Genomic DNA, 15,312 nt, shown 5'->3' on the forward strand with positions numbered 1-15,312 from the left:
ATATATTTTATATGATTCTATTAAATGAAATGTCCAGAAAGGCAAATCTATACAGAGAGAAGGCAGATTTAGGGGTTCCTTAGGATTGGAAGGAAGAGAAGATAGAGGGCCAATAGCTAAAAGTACAAGGTTTCTTTTTAAGGAGACAAAAATATTTAAAATTGACTGTAGTGATATATGTATTTGTGAATATATTAAAAACCACTGAAGTGCACATTGAAAAAAATTTTTAACATTTACTTATTTTTGACAGAGAGAGAGAGATTGAGAGAGAGAGAGAATGAAAGCAGGGAAGGGGCAGGGAGAGAGGGGGACAGAGGATCTGAAGCAGGCTCTGCACTGACAGCAGAGAGCCCAGTGTGGGGCTCAAACTCATGAACTGTGCGATCATAACCTGAGCCAAAGTCTGACGCTTAACCAACTGAGCTACCCAGGTGCCCCTGAAGTATATACTTTAGTGGGTGAATTGCATGGTATGTGAATTATATCTTAATAAAGCTATTAAAAAAAGTAATCCTTTATTTAATCACAATTGAGTTGAATCAACTGAATCCTAGAACAGAATGATTTTTTTTCTTTTGCTATAAAGGATATCAGTGTGACAACTCATGACATTTAAATAACGTCTGTAGATTAGATAATGGTATTATATCAGTGTTAATTTTCTGAATCTGATCACTGTGCTGTGGTTATATAAGGACATATTCTTGTTCCTAGGAAATAAAATGAAGAATTCAGGGGTGGAGGGACATCATGTCCACAACATTCTCACAAATGGACAGAAAAATAATTATACATATGGAGAAAAAGAATAATGAAGCAAAAGTGGTAGAATAGTAATATTAGGGAATATATGAGTATTCAGGAATTCTTTATACTATTTTTGCAACTGTTAGTCTAAAATTATTTTAAAATAAAAAATTAAAACAACACAACAAAGTCATCTAGTATTAAATTGCTGGAGAAGTGACATTCAGTGGCTGTCCAGAGCAATGGCCCAGTTTGTTCATAACCCGGCAGACAAGGCTCCAGTGCTGCTGTGACTTACTCGAAGCACTGATTGGCCACATTTTGGCACTATGCTGAGGTTGAGCTAGTTCCTCCCACCAGTCTTTGCTGAGATCCCTACTGCTATTCAGAGCTTGAAAAAAAGTCAAGAGTGCTAAACTGACAGCTTCCAACAGCTCACAGTCAAGGAAGCTCTGCTGAATAGACTAGAGTGGTAGCCACTGAGGTGTGGATGTGTTGTGTTGTTTTTAATTTATTTAAATCCAGTTAGTTAACATATAGGGTAATAATGATTTCAGGAATAGAATTTAGTGATTCATCACATATAACACCCAGTGCTCATCCCAACAAGTGCCCACTTAATGCCCATCACCCATTTAGCCCATCCCCCGCAATACCCCACCAGCAACCCTTACTTTGTTCTCTATATTTGAGTCTTTTATGGTATGCCTCCTCTCTGTTTTTATATTATTTATGCTTCCCTTCCCCTATGTTCATCTGTTTTGTTTCTTAAATTCCACATGAGTGAAATGATATATTCCTTTCTCTGACTTACTTTGTTTAGCATAATACACTTTAGTTCCATCCACATTGTTGCAAATGGCAAGATTTCATTCTTTTTGATCACCAAGTAATATTCCATTGTATATACCACATCTTCTTTATCCATTCATCAGTCGACGGACATTTGGGCTCTTTCCACACTTTGGCTATTGTCGATAGCACTGCTATAAATATTGGGGTGCGTGTGCCCCTCTGAATCAGCATTTTGTATCCTTTGGATAAATACCTAGCAGTGCAATTGCTGAGTTTAGGGTTGTTCTATTTTTAATTTTTTGAGGAACATCCATACTGTTTTCCAGAGTGGTTGTACCACTCTGCATTCCCACCAGCAGTGCCAAAGGGTTCCTCTTTCTCCACATCCTCACCAATATCTTCACCAATATCTTGTTGTCTGAGTTGTTAATGTTAGCCACTCTGACCAGTGTGAGGTGGTATCTCATTGTAGTTTTGATTTGTATCTCCCTGATGATGAATGATATTGAGCATCTTTTCATGTGTCTGTTAGCCATCTGGATGTCTTCTTTGGAAAAAAGTCTATTTGTGTCTTTTGTTCATTTCTTCACTGGATTATCTTGTTCTTGGATGTTGAGTTTAAGATTTTGGATACTAACCCTTTATTTGATATGTCATTTGCAAATTTCTTCTCCCATTCTGGTGGGTGCCTTTTAGTTTTGCCGATTGTTTCCTTCACCGTGCAGCTTTTTATCTTGATAAGGTCCCAATAGTTCATTTTTGCTTGTGTTTCCCTTGCCTCCAGGGATATGTCAAGTAAGAAGCTGCTACAGCCAAGGTCAAAGAAGTTGTTGCCTGTTTTCTCCTCTAGGATTTTGATAGCTTCCTGTCTTACGTTTAGGTCTTTCATCCATTTTCAGTTTATTTTTGTGTATGGTGTAAGAACAAGGTCCAGGTTCATTCTTCTGCTAAGTCATTGTCCAGTTTTCCCAACACCATTTGCTAAAGAGACTGTCTTTTTTCCACTGGATATTCTTTACTGCTTTGTCCAAGATTAGTTGGCCATACAATCGTGGGTCCATTTCTGGGTTCTCTATTCTGTTCCCATTGACCTGTGTGTCTGTTTTTGTGCCAGTACCATACTGTCTTGATGATTACAGCTTTGCAATACAGCTTGAAGTCCGGAATTGTGATGCCTCCAGCTTTGGTTTTCCTTTTCAACATTACATTGGCTATTCAGAGTCTTTCCTGGTTCCATGCAAATTTTAGAATTGTTTGTTCTAGCTCTGTGAAGAATGCTGGTGTTATTTTGATAGGGATTGTGGTGTGGATGTGGCTTTATGTCAATGAGATCATAGGTAAGCACGGCATCGTTGGCTATAATGTTTGAAGACCAATCTTTAAAAAAATTTTTTTTTGACATTTATTTATTTTTGAGACAGAGCATGAACGGGGGAGGGTCAGAGAGAGAGAGACACAGAATCCGAAGCAGGCTCCAGGCTCTGAGCTGTCAGCACAGAGCCCAACGCGGGGCTCGAACTCACAGACCACGAGATCATGACCTCAGCCGAAGTCGGCTGCCCAACCGCCTGAGCCACCCAGGCGCCTCATGAAGACCAATCTTTAACATCTGTTTATATTTGGTTTATTATTTGAGTGTTCTTGGACCATGTGTGTTCAGACTAGTGTCTGGATAAAATAAGATAATGCATCAAAAACAATATAAATAAATTGGTGGAGAAGCAACTGTATTTCTAGGAATTTAAGGCTTTATTGTCATTGCTATTATTATCACCAAACAACTAGAAATACAAATATTTAAAAATAAAGCTAGTCAAAAGAATGTTTGTTCAGGCACTTCTACTACTCTGAAAATTTTCTGTTTTTTAATTTTTTTAACATTTATTTATTTCTGAAAGACAGAGCATGTGTAGGGGAGGGGCAGAGAGGGAGACACAGAATCTGAAGCAGGCTCCAGGCTCCAAGCTGTCAGCACAGAGCCCAACACGGGGCTTGAACTCATGGACAGCGAGATCATGACCTGAGCCGAAGTCGGACGCTTAACCAACTAAGCCACCCAGGCGCCCCTACTCTGAAAGTTTTCTTATGCAGGTGTGATGTAATGCAGTTGACTCACTGGAGAATAACCTACATGACCCAAAGTGAGTGTCATCTCAATCAGGAAATAGCCCTGCGACAGTAGGAAAAGAGCAAAGGCCTCAAAAGCACAGGATCGATCAAGTGATTGTTACCACAAGAAGCTGACTATGCTTCTAAGCTCAGTTGTACCATTATGTAAAAATTACATGTTACAAAACTGTGTACAGTATAATTCTATTTGGGCTTTAAAACAAAACAAAAAAAGCCTATGATACATATATGGATGTGATGGATGTGTATATACACAGAAAACTACAGACAAATGCATAGAGGATAAAAGGCAGTATAGAAACAGTGGGGGTAGAGAACCTAAGGAGGCTTCATGCTGTTAGCGCAGACCAGAGCCCGATGTGGAGCTCAATCACATAAACCGCGAGATTACCTGAGCCGAAATCAAGTTTCAGATGCTTAACTGACTGAGCCACCCAGATGCCCCAAAACTAGAATTTATTTAGAGCAAGATCCTATATCATTCTAATAAAAATCCCAGCTAGGGATTCCTACCCGCTAGGATGGCTGTAATCAAAATGATGACACTAACAAGAGTTGACAAGAATGTGGAGAAATTAGAACCCTCATACATTGCCGGTAGGAGCGTAAAATGGTGCAGCTGCTTTGGAAAAGAGTCTGGCAGTTCTTCAAAACATTAAACGCAGACTTTCCATATGATTTAGCAATTTCCACTCCTAGATGCATACCCAAGAAAAATGAAAACCTATGTCCACACAAAAACTTGTACACAAATGTTCACAGCAGCATTACTCATAATAGCCAAAAAGTGGAAACCTAAGTGTCCATCAGCTGATGAACAGATAATCAAAATGTGGGATAGCTACAGAATGGAATAAATAGCATTTGACCATATAAAACAATGAAGTATCTGATATATGCTACAACATGGATGAATCTTGAAAACATTATGCTGAGAGAAGCCAATCACAAAAGACCACATGTTGTGTATGATTCCATTTAAATGAAATGTCCAGAACAGGCAAATCTACAGACGCAGAAATATCAGTGGCTGCTTAGGGGTGGAGGGCTTGGGGACAATGGAGGGTGACAATACAGGCTCTCTTTTGGAGGTATTAAATGTTCTAACATCAGCTGTGGTAGTGGCTGTACAATTCTGTGAACATACTAAAAACCACTGAACTGTATGCTTTAAATGCGTGAAATGGATAATTTCAAAAGTCTGTTAAAAAGAATTCCATCGCACAAGCAGTTGACACATTAGGCTGATGGGACACTCACCTCTCTCTCCACTTCATCCTCCTCTTCCAAAAGATCATACACCTGCTCCAAAAGTTGAATCCCCAGGCCCTGGATTACATCAGTTCTCAAGACTTCAACTATTCTTCTGATCTTTTCAGAACCTGGCATGATAGCTAAAAAGAAATAACAAAGATAGGGAAAAATAAACACTTCACTGCAACAAGAACATGTTTTTGTAAAAATCTTGTCATGTTAAGATTTTTTTCACTTTGACAAGAGCTTGGTTTAAGCACTTCATGTATTTTTAATGACTACAAATGTATACATGAACTTACACTTCATGTCTCGTTACCAACCTCTTAAACCTAAATCCACAGCTATCTAATTTGAAGAAAAGCCACATGAAAAACCCAAACATGCATTTTATTTATATTTATTTTTTAAAAACAATTTGCATGCAACTTTTCAGGAACACAACTATTGCATAAAACAAGATATGCCTTTTATGGAGTTATTGAAAGAAAATAATTAAAAAAAGCAAAAACATTTTGGGAGCATTAGCTTCTTGGTGTGACACATTTCTCCAATAAACATGCTTTCCAGTTTGCTGTAAAAGAATAAACTGATCACCAGAGGGTAGCTCTTTAAAATGGAGTTCCTCAGCTTCTTCTGCAACTTTCCCATGAAGTATCAGCGTATCTCGATACTTCCGATGAAGTTTAAATTCTGACACTGGATCTGGAACGAGGAGATCTTCACAGCTCTCCTTAGGGTCTAATTTTAGGGTCTGAGTCATCAGTTGGACCAAGTCACTCATTTCATTTGTATGACCTTTCCTGGGGGGAGGTGGGGGGAGAAAATAAGTCCCCTTGTGATTTCATTGGCTTTATGAGAATTTTTCATCAAAAAATTAGATGCAAAACAACCTTCAGGAAGTTCTTCTAAATAGGCAAGTAAGCTCTTACAGACAGACCCTTCTGTAAATAATAAGTATAAACCCAACAAAATTAAAACTCAAGTATGTGAAGACAATGGAGCATATACAAAACCTGTATGCAGGTTCTGTAGGGGCGTCAACACCTTTTAGCCTAAGGGCCATAGGCAGCTAAAGTACAAAAGAAAACCCACAGTCTTTCTGGCCTGCAGAGACAAAGGACAAAGTTCAATCATAGCCACTAGAGAGTGAAATTTTAGAAAGGAAAGGGCCAGAAAGAAGCTCCAGGTTCTATGTATAAATTCTGCCCAACTATTTGCAAGTAACTTAATTACAGCCATGTATAAAGTTCAAGAATATCAAGCAATACAAAAATACCAGCTCCCGATGAGATAAAATTGACAATGTCTGACATCCAGCCAAAAGTATCAAACATGCAAAGAAGCAGGAAAATAGCACACCTTTATTAAGAGAAAAAAATCAGTTAATAGAAACAGACCCAAAAGTGACACAAGTGATAGAATTAGTTGATAAGGACACTTAAGTGGTTATTATAAATATATTCCGTATGTCCAAGGTAGAGGAAAGCATTAACATCTTAAGGAGAGGCACGGAAGATATAAAAAGACCCAAATAGAACTCCTAGAAATTAAAAGTACACTATGTTAAATACATGAGATAAGATTAGCAAACTAGATGCTGTAGAAGAAAACACTAGTGAACTCAAAGATATGGCAGTAGAATCTATGAAAAATGAAACAGAAAAAAGTCTAAAACACATGAACGCCATCAGTGAGCTGTGGGACAACTTTAAACAATCTAATATATAGGTAATTAAAATCCTCAAGAAGGCAAAAATGGATCCAAAAAAATTTTGAAGAAGTAACAGCCAAAATTTTCACGGATCTGATGAAAATTATAAACCCATAGATCTTGAAAGACATTCTAGAAGAATTCTGAATGAAATCAGATGTGTTCATTAGAAGAGATTATTTTTAGCTCTAACATGTACCAAAACCCATTTATAATGTTATCGATGACAGCACTGCAGGTCTGAACACTATGACAAATGTATATTTAGGATTAATTCAAACAGAAATTGCTTATGAAAGAAGACAGAAAAATAAGAACATACTGTTCTTTGGAATCCCCATCTGATTTGTCAGTTGAACTTGTAGAAGAACTTAATTCATCCTCAGAGAGACAGTGGATGACTTTCTTTTCCTATTAATGTTTGGAAAAACACAATTCCACATGACAACACAACCAGAATGTAATGCATGCAACACTCTCAGATGCAATGTCTACATACAACACACACCTACATCCAATTTAACCGGACAATCTAATGATATAAAAATTGAAGTTACTTTCCCCAAATGATGTCCCAGTTCACCTATAAAGTACACAAGTGAACCGTGAAGAACCTTAAGGGGAAATTTTACAAGGCCCTGGAAAGTCTCAGCTATGAATAAATTTTCTTTCCAGAGGCGAGTGGACAAACAGTTCTGGTACTCCAACTCCCACGCAGAGGGCTGGTGCTCTAAAGAATTTTAAACTAGAAAAAATGCCACATAAATAAAAGAAACCTCAGTTTATATCGGAGACTCTTTGTTAAAATACTTTAAAGGAGTACTTGACTTAATTACACACAAACCTTAAAACTTTAGACAATGGAGAAGACTGTCTTAATTAGTGAAACAATTTATTCATAGAATATTGTTAAAGAAACAAATCTTCCTTACTTTCAAGAGCAAGAAGTTTCTGTTTTTAAAAATAATTATATGCTCCTAGAAATAATGTCAGAAAGTGCAGTACAGAAAAATGGATCATTTTTCCTAAGGTATCAATACACAAAAAAGTGAAAATGGGTTGGAAACCTGCAATTACCCATTTAGCCACTAGGTGCTGCCCCTACATCATCCCTAGGCGAGAAGGTAATGAACTCTGACACAAACAGGAAACTGAGCAAAGATAATAAGCAAGTGAGACTAAAATTTGGCCAGGTAGGTGGGTATATTGGTTACACAGCAGAATAAGCAAAAGGTTGCCTAATGGAAGCCGTTTAAAGTCTTGTTTTAAATACTACCTAAAGAAAGATAGCAACTAACCTACCAACTGCTTATAAGAGCATCTGTAAAACTCATTCCCTTAATGGTGCAAAAATAACCTTCTTAATTATTATTCACCAGTTCTTTTCCTTATCAAGAGTGAAAAGGTGGGGTGCTTGGGTGGCTCAGTCAGTTAAGCATTAGACTCTTGATTTCAGCTCAGGTCACGATCTCACAGTTGGGAGATCAAGCCCTGTGTTGGGCTCCACGTCCATGCTTAAAATTCTCTCTTCCTCTGCCTCTCCCTTGTGAGCACTTTCTCTCTCTCTCTCTCTCTCAAAAAAAAAAGAAAAAAAAAAAAAAGTGAAAAGGCAGAACTTAAGCCAGTTCTGTCCCAGAAATAAATGGAGCTGGCAGTTATGAGGCTTACTGTATTAGGCTTGCCAGATGATATAGACACGTCCCCCCTTTCCATAGGACTATGTAATATACCTGAGTCGCACAGCAGTCAGAAGACAACCATCGGCCAGGGGTGGGCTGGCCTTCCTCTGGTGGTTTCCCTGGTCCTGATGCACTCAGAGAAGCTCTCCTCACTGAAGGGCCTGAAAAAGTGACCACCCCAGCAGTTGTTTGTAGTGGGCTGGCCCCAAAAGAAGTGGGCTTTACACAGGATATGAAAGATACCCCAGCAAGTGCCAGCCCAGAAGTACCTCAGACAGCATATTCATCATCACTCTGGTCCCTGACACCTCAGCTCAAACCTCAGCTCTAGGTCTACCGGTGCTGTGACCCTGGGCAAGTATTTAAGCCCTCCAAGCCTCAGTTTCCTCAGCTGCAAAATGGAGATAATGCTGCCTGCCTTTGACAGCTACTGTAAACATGAGATGAGACAATGCTCTTAAAACGCTTACCATAATGCTTGAGACATAGTCAGCATTCAATAAATGGAAACTGCTAGTACTGTTTTTAGATGATAGCGATAAGAATGATCACAGCCCTCAGCCCAGGGAAGCACCATTCTCCCAGCTTCCTCTCTCTGTTCCTGAGAAGACACCACTCTTTGACCAGCAGAATCTGAACATGGAAACAAACTGAACACTCACTCCATTTCCTGTCTGAAATCTCCCAGGAGTTAATGCCACTCAAACCCCTCTTGCTCTCTTTTTAATATCCTTTTCCTCTGATAATACAAGTTCCAGACCCAACAGCCGCATATGCTGATTTTTTAAAAGATTTACCAAGAAATTTTAAAAATTCTCCCAAATCTGTTTCCCAGATGGATCACTGATGCTGAAAATACTTCACATCTCACAATCAGAACCAATGCCACATCCATAAGCCATACCAACAACCTCCAATAGATGAAGGAAAGAGAAAACTTTACCTGAGGGGAACACCTCTTCCTGTGACTGCTTTAGTCGCCTCCTCTCTCTTGCTGATAATGGTCGATCCTTTTAAAGAAAGTCCGTTACTTTCATTCCTTCTCACTATTTTTAGAACACCTGGAATGCATGACATTATCATCCAGCACTACAGGACAGGCCTTCCACAGGCCTTTAAAGGAACGTGTTTGAAACCAGTCATATCCTGGTTACAACTACTAGCTAGAATGATCAGAACACTCATTTCTGGGAAGTACTCATTTTTGGAAGGGTAAATGGAAAATTTTGCATTTCCTACATTCAGAATCTACTTTGGTCTCCTTAATTAAGTGGAAGCAACCATCCCTGGAACTATAGAATCTGTCCATTTCAATGAAAGCTTCTGCTGAGAATCACAAATTTGTCCCCTCCATTGTTTGGCAAAAGGCAGGGCTAAGATGTTTCAACAGAAAACTTCACAATATATATAGGATTTTTACAACCAAAAAGTTTTATAAGAAGGTTGAAACAAATCCAATATACACTCCAACAAACCTTGGATGATGGCACCTCCCTGCTGCTCGAACAGCTCACAGTAGACCCAATGACCACTTTACTTTGATTTTCAGCATCTTTTTGTGATAATGTGATATCCGTTTTTCCAATAGTGGGAAGAGAAGGCAAAAGTCGAGGAGGAGCCTCTTGGAACTTAAATAATTAAAAAGGGGAGGTGGGAATTATCAGTTTCATATACAACCACTTCCAAAGTTCCCCTACCAGTAAGTCTCCTATGTATTTGGCAGTGATTTGCTCTCAAGAAATTCAAAACATTGCATTTTATTGGAAAGAAACTCTGCCAAAAGTGAATTACCATCTGAGAAGCTTATAGACAGGGTGCTTGTGAAAGAAATGAGGTGTAGACATGATTCTATGCAGAAGATAAGGGAGAAACTATTCATCAGGATAACACAGGAGGGATCAGAGAAATACTCTTGTTAGCCTGTTCCTTTAACTCTCAAGAGGATTTGTCCATTTTTGATGGAAAAGATAAGATCTTTACTCTGTTTCCAACTCACTGACATTTGAAAACTAATATTTAGCATCTTGCCATTGCTACCCCTCTCCATATGTTCCCTGCATTTCTTATGTGTCTTTTTGGCAACTGTTAGTCATTCTAAATAAAGTCTATTTCCCAAGCAACAGCACAGTGACTTACTTCAAAGAGATCTCCGCTGACCTGTGTCCTTTCCCCACTGTGTTCAGGGTGTTCTCTTTTCTTCTGTCGTCGTTGTCGAGAGAGGGAAGGCTCAGACCCGGAGCTGTGTGGCTGTAAACCTGGGTTGGTCCTGTCTGGTTTTTCTAGAACACATTCACCAGCAACTTGATCCTTAAGAATAATGAAATTAAACAAACAAAAAAGAAAACAGAATAATGAGATAGTCTTGAACTTCCAAGTGACCAAACTATATTAAAATTATAAATGGAAATGAGGAGTGTCTTTATCAAAATGAATGCTCATTTGCAGTGGACAGGCAAAGACAAAATGCTGACATTGGTTATCCACATTTTCTGGCTTTTTTTCCTCTTTTTCCAAATAAAAGTAAGTAATTATTTTAATTACATTACTCAGATTGTTATTAACCCAAACTCCTGACGTTCGATTCATGTTTTAAAAAAATACTTCTTTTCATAACTTTTAATAGGATTTGTATTCGGAAAACTAGGAAACATTTTAAATGAAATCCAATTTAATATATACATACTTCCCAAGTAAATATCAGTTATTTGGATACACCCTAAAAAGCACCAAGAAAACAGCACTGGGTTTGGAGTCAAATGGAATCCTATCTGAGAAACTTAATACTCCTGAACCTCAGTTTCCTCCTCGATAAAGCGGTATAATACCTCACTCACACTGCCTGACTGAAGCAGGTTGAAGGAGATGGTGCATTCAAGTACTTAGGACTCTGTCTAGCACATACTAGATGCTCAAAAAACAGGAGCTATTCCTAGCAGTAGTGATGATAAGGTAAATTACCTTCTAAGTTATAAAGATCACAAAGGACTTAGTATTTTATTAGGATAGCTGGTTTTAGAAACAAATGCATACAAATTATTAAAACAAAATAGATTTTTACATTTCTTTTTTCTCCATTTTTTTTTTTAAGAGAGAGACAGGGAGAGTATGCACAAGCAGGGAAGAGAAGCAGAGAGAGAGAGAGAGAGAGAGAGAGAGAGAGAGAGAGAGAGAATCCTCAAATCCCCAGCAGGCTCCATGCTGAGTGTGGAGCCCAAAGCAGGGCTCAGTCCCACAACCTTGGGATCATGACCCCAACCGAAATCAAGAATCAGATGCTCAACCAACTGAACCACCCAGGTGCCCTTTATGTTTACTTCTTAAACAATTTTTAACTATCAGAACATCTGACAGATGGACACTGGTAACTGAATCTCATTCAAGCAGCACATTTTTATCAAGAGCCCCTGTGTGGTACATTGTAGAAAGAAAAACAAAAAATGCAATGTTAATACAAGGTGAGGTTGCTTTTTAAAAAATTTTTTTATGTTTATTTATTTATTTTTTGAGAGACAGAGAGAGTATGTAAGCAGGGGAAGGCAGAGAGAGAGAGAGAGAGAGAGAGAGAGAGAGAGAGAGAGAATCCCAAGCAGGCTCCATGCTGTCAGCACTGAGCCCAACATGGGGCTTGAACTCACAAACCATGAGATCATGACCTGAGCCAAAATCAAGAGGCAGACACTTAACCAAGTCCCGCCACCCAGGAGTCCTGCCCTGAGGTTGCTTTCTAAGAGTCATTATCATCTACCATTTAGGTTCTCTGCCAAACACAAACTAACAACTCCTGTAAGAAAATAATTTGTAAATTTATTATTTCGAGTCCATGTAACATTATACAAAAAAATATAGCAAATGATTACATGTTTACAATATTATACAATAGGCTGGCTGAACAAGGAGACCCTGATAATAAATAGTGATATAATTCTGGACAGTGAAATAAATTTTTCTCTGCTGATAAGTACAGGATGTTCAAATAAAGTTTATACAGATACAAGAATGACAGAACAAATGACTTAAGCAATTCATTTCTCAATGAAATCCAATTGGTCCTAAAAAACTTCTACCTTTATCAATAAAAACAGTAACAACAACAACAACAACAAAAAAGAGGAAATGCTAGACATCAAGTTCTATCAGAGAAACAAAAAACCCGTGTGATATATTATATGTAAAAAAAAGATAGTGATCAGGAACAAGACAAAGATGTCCACCTTCACTGCTTCTACTCAATACCATACTGGAGGTTCTAGCCAGGGCAATTAGGCAAGAAAAAGAAATAAAGGCAACCACATCTGAAAAGAAGAAATAAAACCATCTCCATTTGCAGATAATATGATATTGTATTCAGAAAATCCTACAGTTCATTATAAAAAAATTATTAAAGGGGGTCTGGGTGGCTCAGTCCGTTAAGCATCCAACTCTTGATTTTGGCTCAGGTCATAATCTCACGGTTTGTGAGATCAAGCCCGGTATCGGGCTCTATGCTGGCGGCACAGAGCCTACTTAGGATTCTCTCTCCCTCTCTCTCTGCCCCTCACCTGCTTGCACTCTCTCTCAAAATAAACATTAAAAAAATTATTAGAACCAATAGAGAATAGATGAGTTCAAGGTTGTAGGACATAGGGCCGATATGCAAAAATCAACTGTATTTCTATACACAAGCAAAGAACACTATGAAGATAAAATTAAGACCACTCCATTTATAGTAGTATCAAAAGGAATAAAATATTTAAAAATGAATTTAATAAAAGAAGTGCAAGGCTTGAACACTAAACAGCAAAAAGTCTGTTAAAGACCTAAATAAATAGAAAGACATCTCATATTAATGGACTGTAAGACTTAAATATTAAGATAGCAATACTCTGGAAATGATCTACAGATTCAATGCCTATTGAAATCTCAGCCCATCTTGCAGAAATTAACAAGCTGGTCTTAAAATGTAAATGCAAAGGACCCCAAATAGCCAAAACAATACTAAGAAATAATAAAGTTGGGGGTGACTGGGTGGCCCAGTTAAGTGACTGACTTCAGCTCAGGTCACGGTCTCATGGTTCATGAGTTTGAGCCCTGTATTGGGTTATCTGCTCTCAGCACATAGCCTGCTTTGGATCCTCTGTCTCCCTCTGTCTCTGTCCCTCTCCTGCATATGTGCACACATGTGTGCACACTCTCTTTCCCGAAAATAAACATTTAAAAAAGAAAGTTGAAAGACTTCAACTTCTCTACAATAATTAAGACTGTGTTACTGACAGGGGGCAGACATACAGATCAACAGAACAGAACTAAGAGTCTAGAAATAAGCCATTACATTTATAGTCTATTGATTTTCAACAAGAATGCCCAGACAATTCAATGGAGAAAGAATAATCTTTTAATGAATGGTGCTAAGACAAGCTGATGTTCATACGAAAGTATGAAGCTGGACCCCTTCTTCACACCATACACAAAAATTTAACTCAAATGGGTCACAGACTTAAATGTAAGAGCTAAAACTATACACTCTTAGAAGAAAACATAGGGATAGGTATCCATAACACCAAAAGCACAAGTGACAAAAGAAAAAATAGACAAAACCGGACTGTATCAAAATTACAAACTCTTGTGCTTCAAAGCATACCATCGAGAAAATGAAGAGAACTCACAGAAAGGGAAATAATATCTTCAAATCTTATACCTGGTAAGGGACTGACATCTAGAATAAAGAACTCTTACAATTCAACAATAAAAAGATAAATAAACCAATTAAAAAGTGGGCAAAGCATCTGAAACAGTACTTCTCCAAAGTAGGTATACAGAAGGCCAATAAGCACATGAAAAGATGCTGAACACAGTCATTAGGGAGATGCAAATCAAAACCACTGTAAGATACCACTTCACACTCACTAAGATAAGCTAGGAAAAAAATAAAACAAAACAGAAAATAGCAAGTATTGGTGAGGATGTGGAGAAACTGCAACTCTTGTATATTGTTGGGAAGTAAAATGATGCAGTTGCTTTGGAAAACAGTTTTAGAGTTCCTCAAAAAGTTAAACATAGAATTAGCATACGTAAGACCCTGCAATTCCACTCTTAGATACATACCCAAGAGAACTGAAAACGTACATCCACACAAAAACTTATGTGTAAGAATGCTCATAACAGAATCACCCATAGTAACCAAAAACTGAAAACAACCCAAATGTTCATCAACTGATGAATGAACAAATAAAACATGGTATATACATACAGTGAATTTATTTGGCAATTTAAAAAGGAATGAAATACTGGTATATGCTACAACAATGAAGAAATCTTGAAAACATTATGCTAAGTAAAAGAAGCCAGACACAAAAGTCCCTAAATTTATGATCCTATTTCTAGGCCTACCTCATTTCATTATACTCCACTTAATTGCGCTTCACAGATACTGTATTTTTTACAAACGGAAAGTCTGTGGTAGCTCTGCAATGACCAAGTCTATCGGCACCATTCTTTCCAACGGCATTTTCTTGCTTTATGACTCTGTCACGTTTTGGTAATTCTCACAATATTTCAAAAGTTCAGTAGTATAATAGTTGTTATGGTGATCTGTGATCTGTGATGTTACTATTGTAGTTGTTTTGGTGCACCACAAATTGTGCCCATAAAAGATGGAGAACTTAACTGATAAATGCGTGTGTTATGATTGCTCCACCTACTGGCCATTCCCCCACCTCTCTCCATCTTCTTGGGACTTCTAACTCCCTGAGACATAACAATATGAAAATTAGGCCAATTACTAACACTACGATGGCTTCTAAGTGTTCAAGGAAAAGGAAGGGTCAACCAATGTATCAAAAACTTCACTGCTGTCTTATTTAAAGAAATTGCCACAGTCACCCTAACCCTTCAGCACCTACGGCATTGGTCAGCACTCATCAACATTGAGGTAGGACCCTCCACCAGCAAAAAGATTACGATTTCCTGAAAGCTCAGATGATGGTTAGACTATAATGTAAACATAACTCTTAC

At 38.0% G+C, this 15,312-nt stretch overlaps 1 protein-coding gene and 1 pseudogene across 6 annotated transcripts in view; one reads left to right on the plus strand and one right to left on the minus strand.

Annotated features, from left to right (window-relative positions):
* The window catches only part of NEK4 (NIMA related kinase 4), a 50,580-nt gene that overhangs the window by 23,527 nt on the left and 11,741 nt on the right, over positions 1-15,312 (minus strand). For 5 of the 6 annotated variants that reach the window (XR_007149433.1, XM_047845707.1, XM_047845743.1 and 2 more), the window contains exons 8-14: positions 10,459-10,629; positions 9,798-9,950; positions 9,266-9,332; positions 8,374-8,483; positions 6,966-7,054; positions 5,527-5,732; positions 4,936-5,069 (exon numbers count right to left, since the gene is read on the minus strand). Coding sequence is in view for 5 of the 6 variants with exons in the window: in XM_047845707.1 (XP_047701663.1) it covers positions 4,936-5,069; positions 5,527-5,732; positions 6,966-7,054; positions 8,374-8,483; positions 9,266-9,332; positions 9,798-9,950; positions 10,459-10,629 (930 nt within the window). In the remaining variant the exon portion in view is untranslated. The remainder of the gene's footprint in view (positions 1-4,935; positions 5,070-5,526; positions 5,733-6,965; positions 7,055-8,373; positions 8,484-9,265; positions 9,333-9,797; positions 9,951-10,458; positions 10,630-15,312) is intronic. The other variant, XM_047845722.1, reaches the window with a different exon arrangement.
* Positions 993-2,914, plus strand: LOC125158582 (ATP synthase subunit g, mitochondrial-like; annotated as a pseudogene).

Source organism: Prionailurus viverrinus, chromosome A2 (genome assembly GCF_022837055.1).
Source record: "Prionailurus viverrinus isolate Anna chromosome A2, UM_Priviv_1.0, whole genome shotgun sequence".
In the NCBI taxonomy this organism is placed as follows: Eukaryota; Metazoa; Chordata; class Mammalia; order Carnivora; family Felidae; genus Prionailurus; species Prionailurus viverrinus.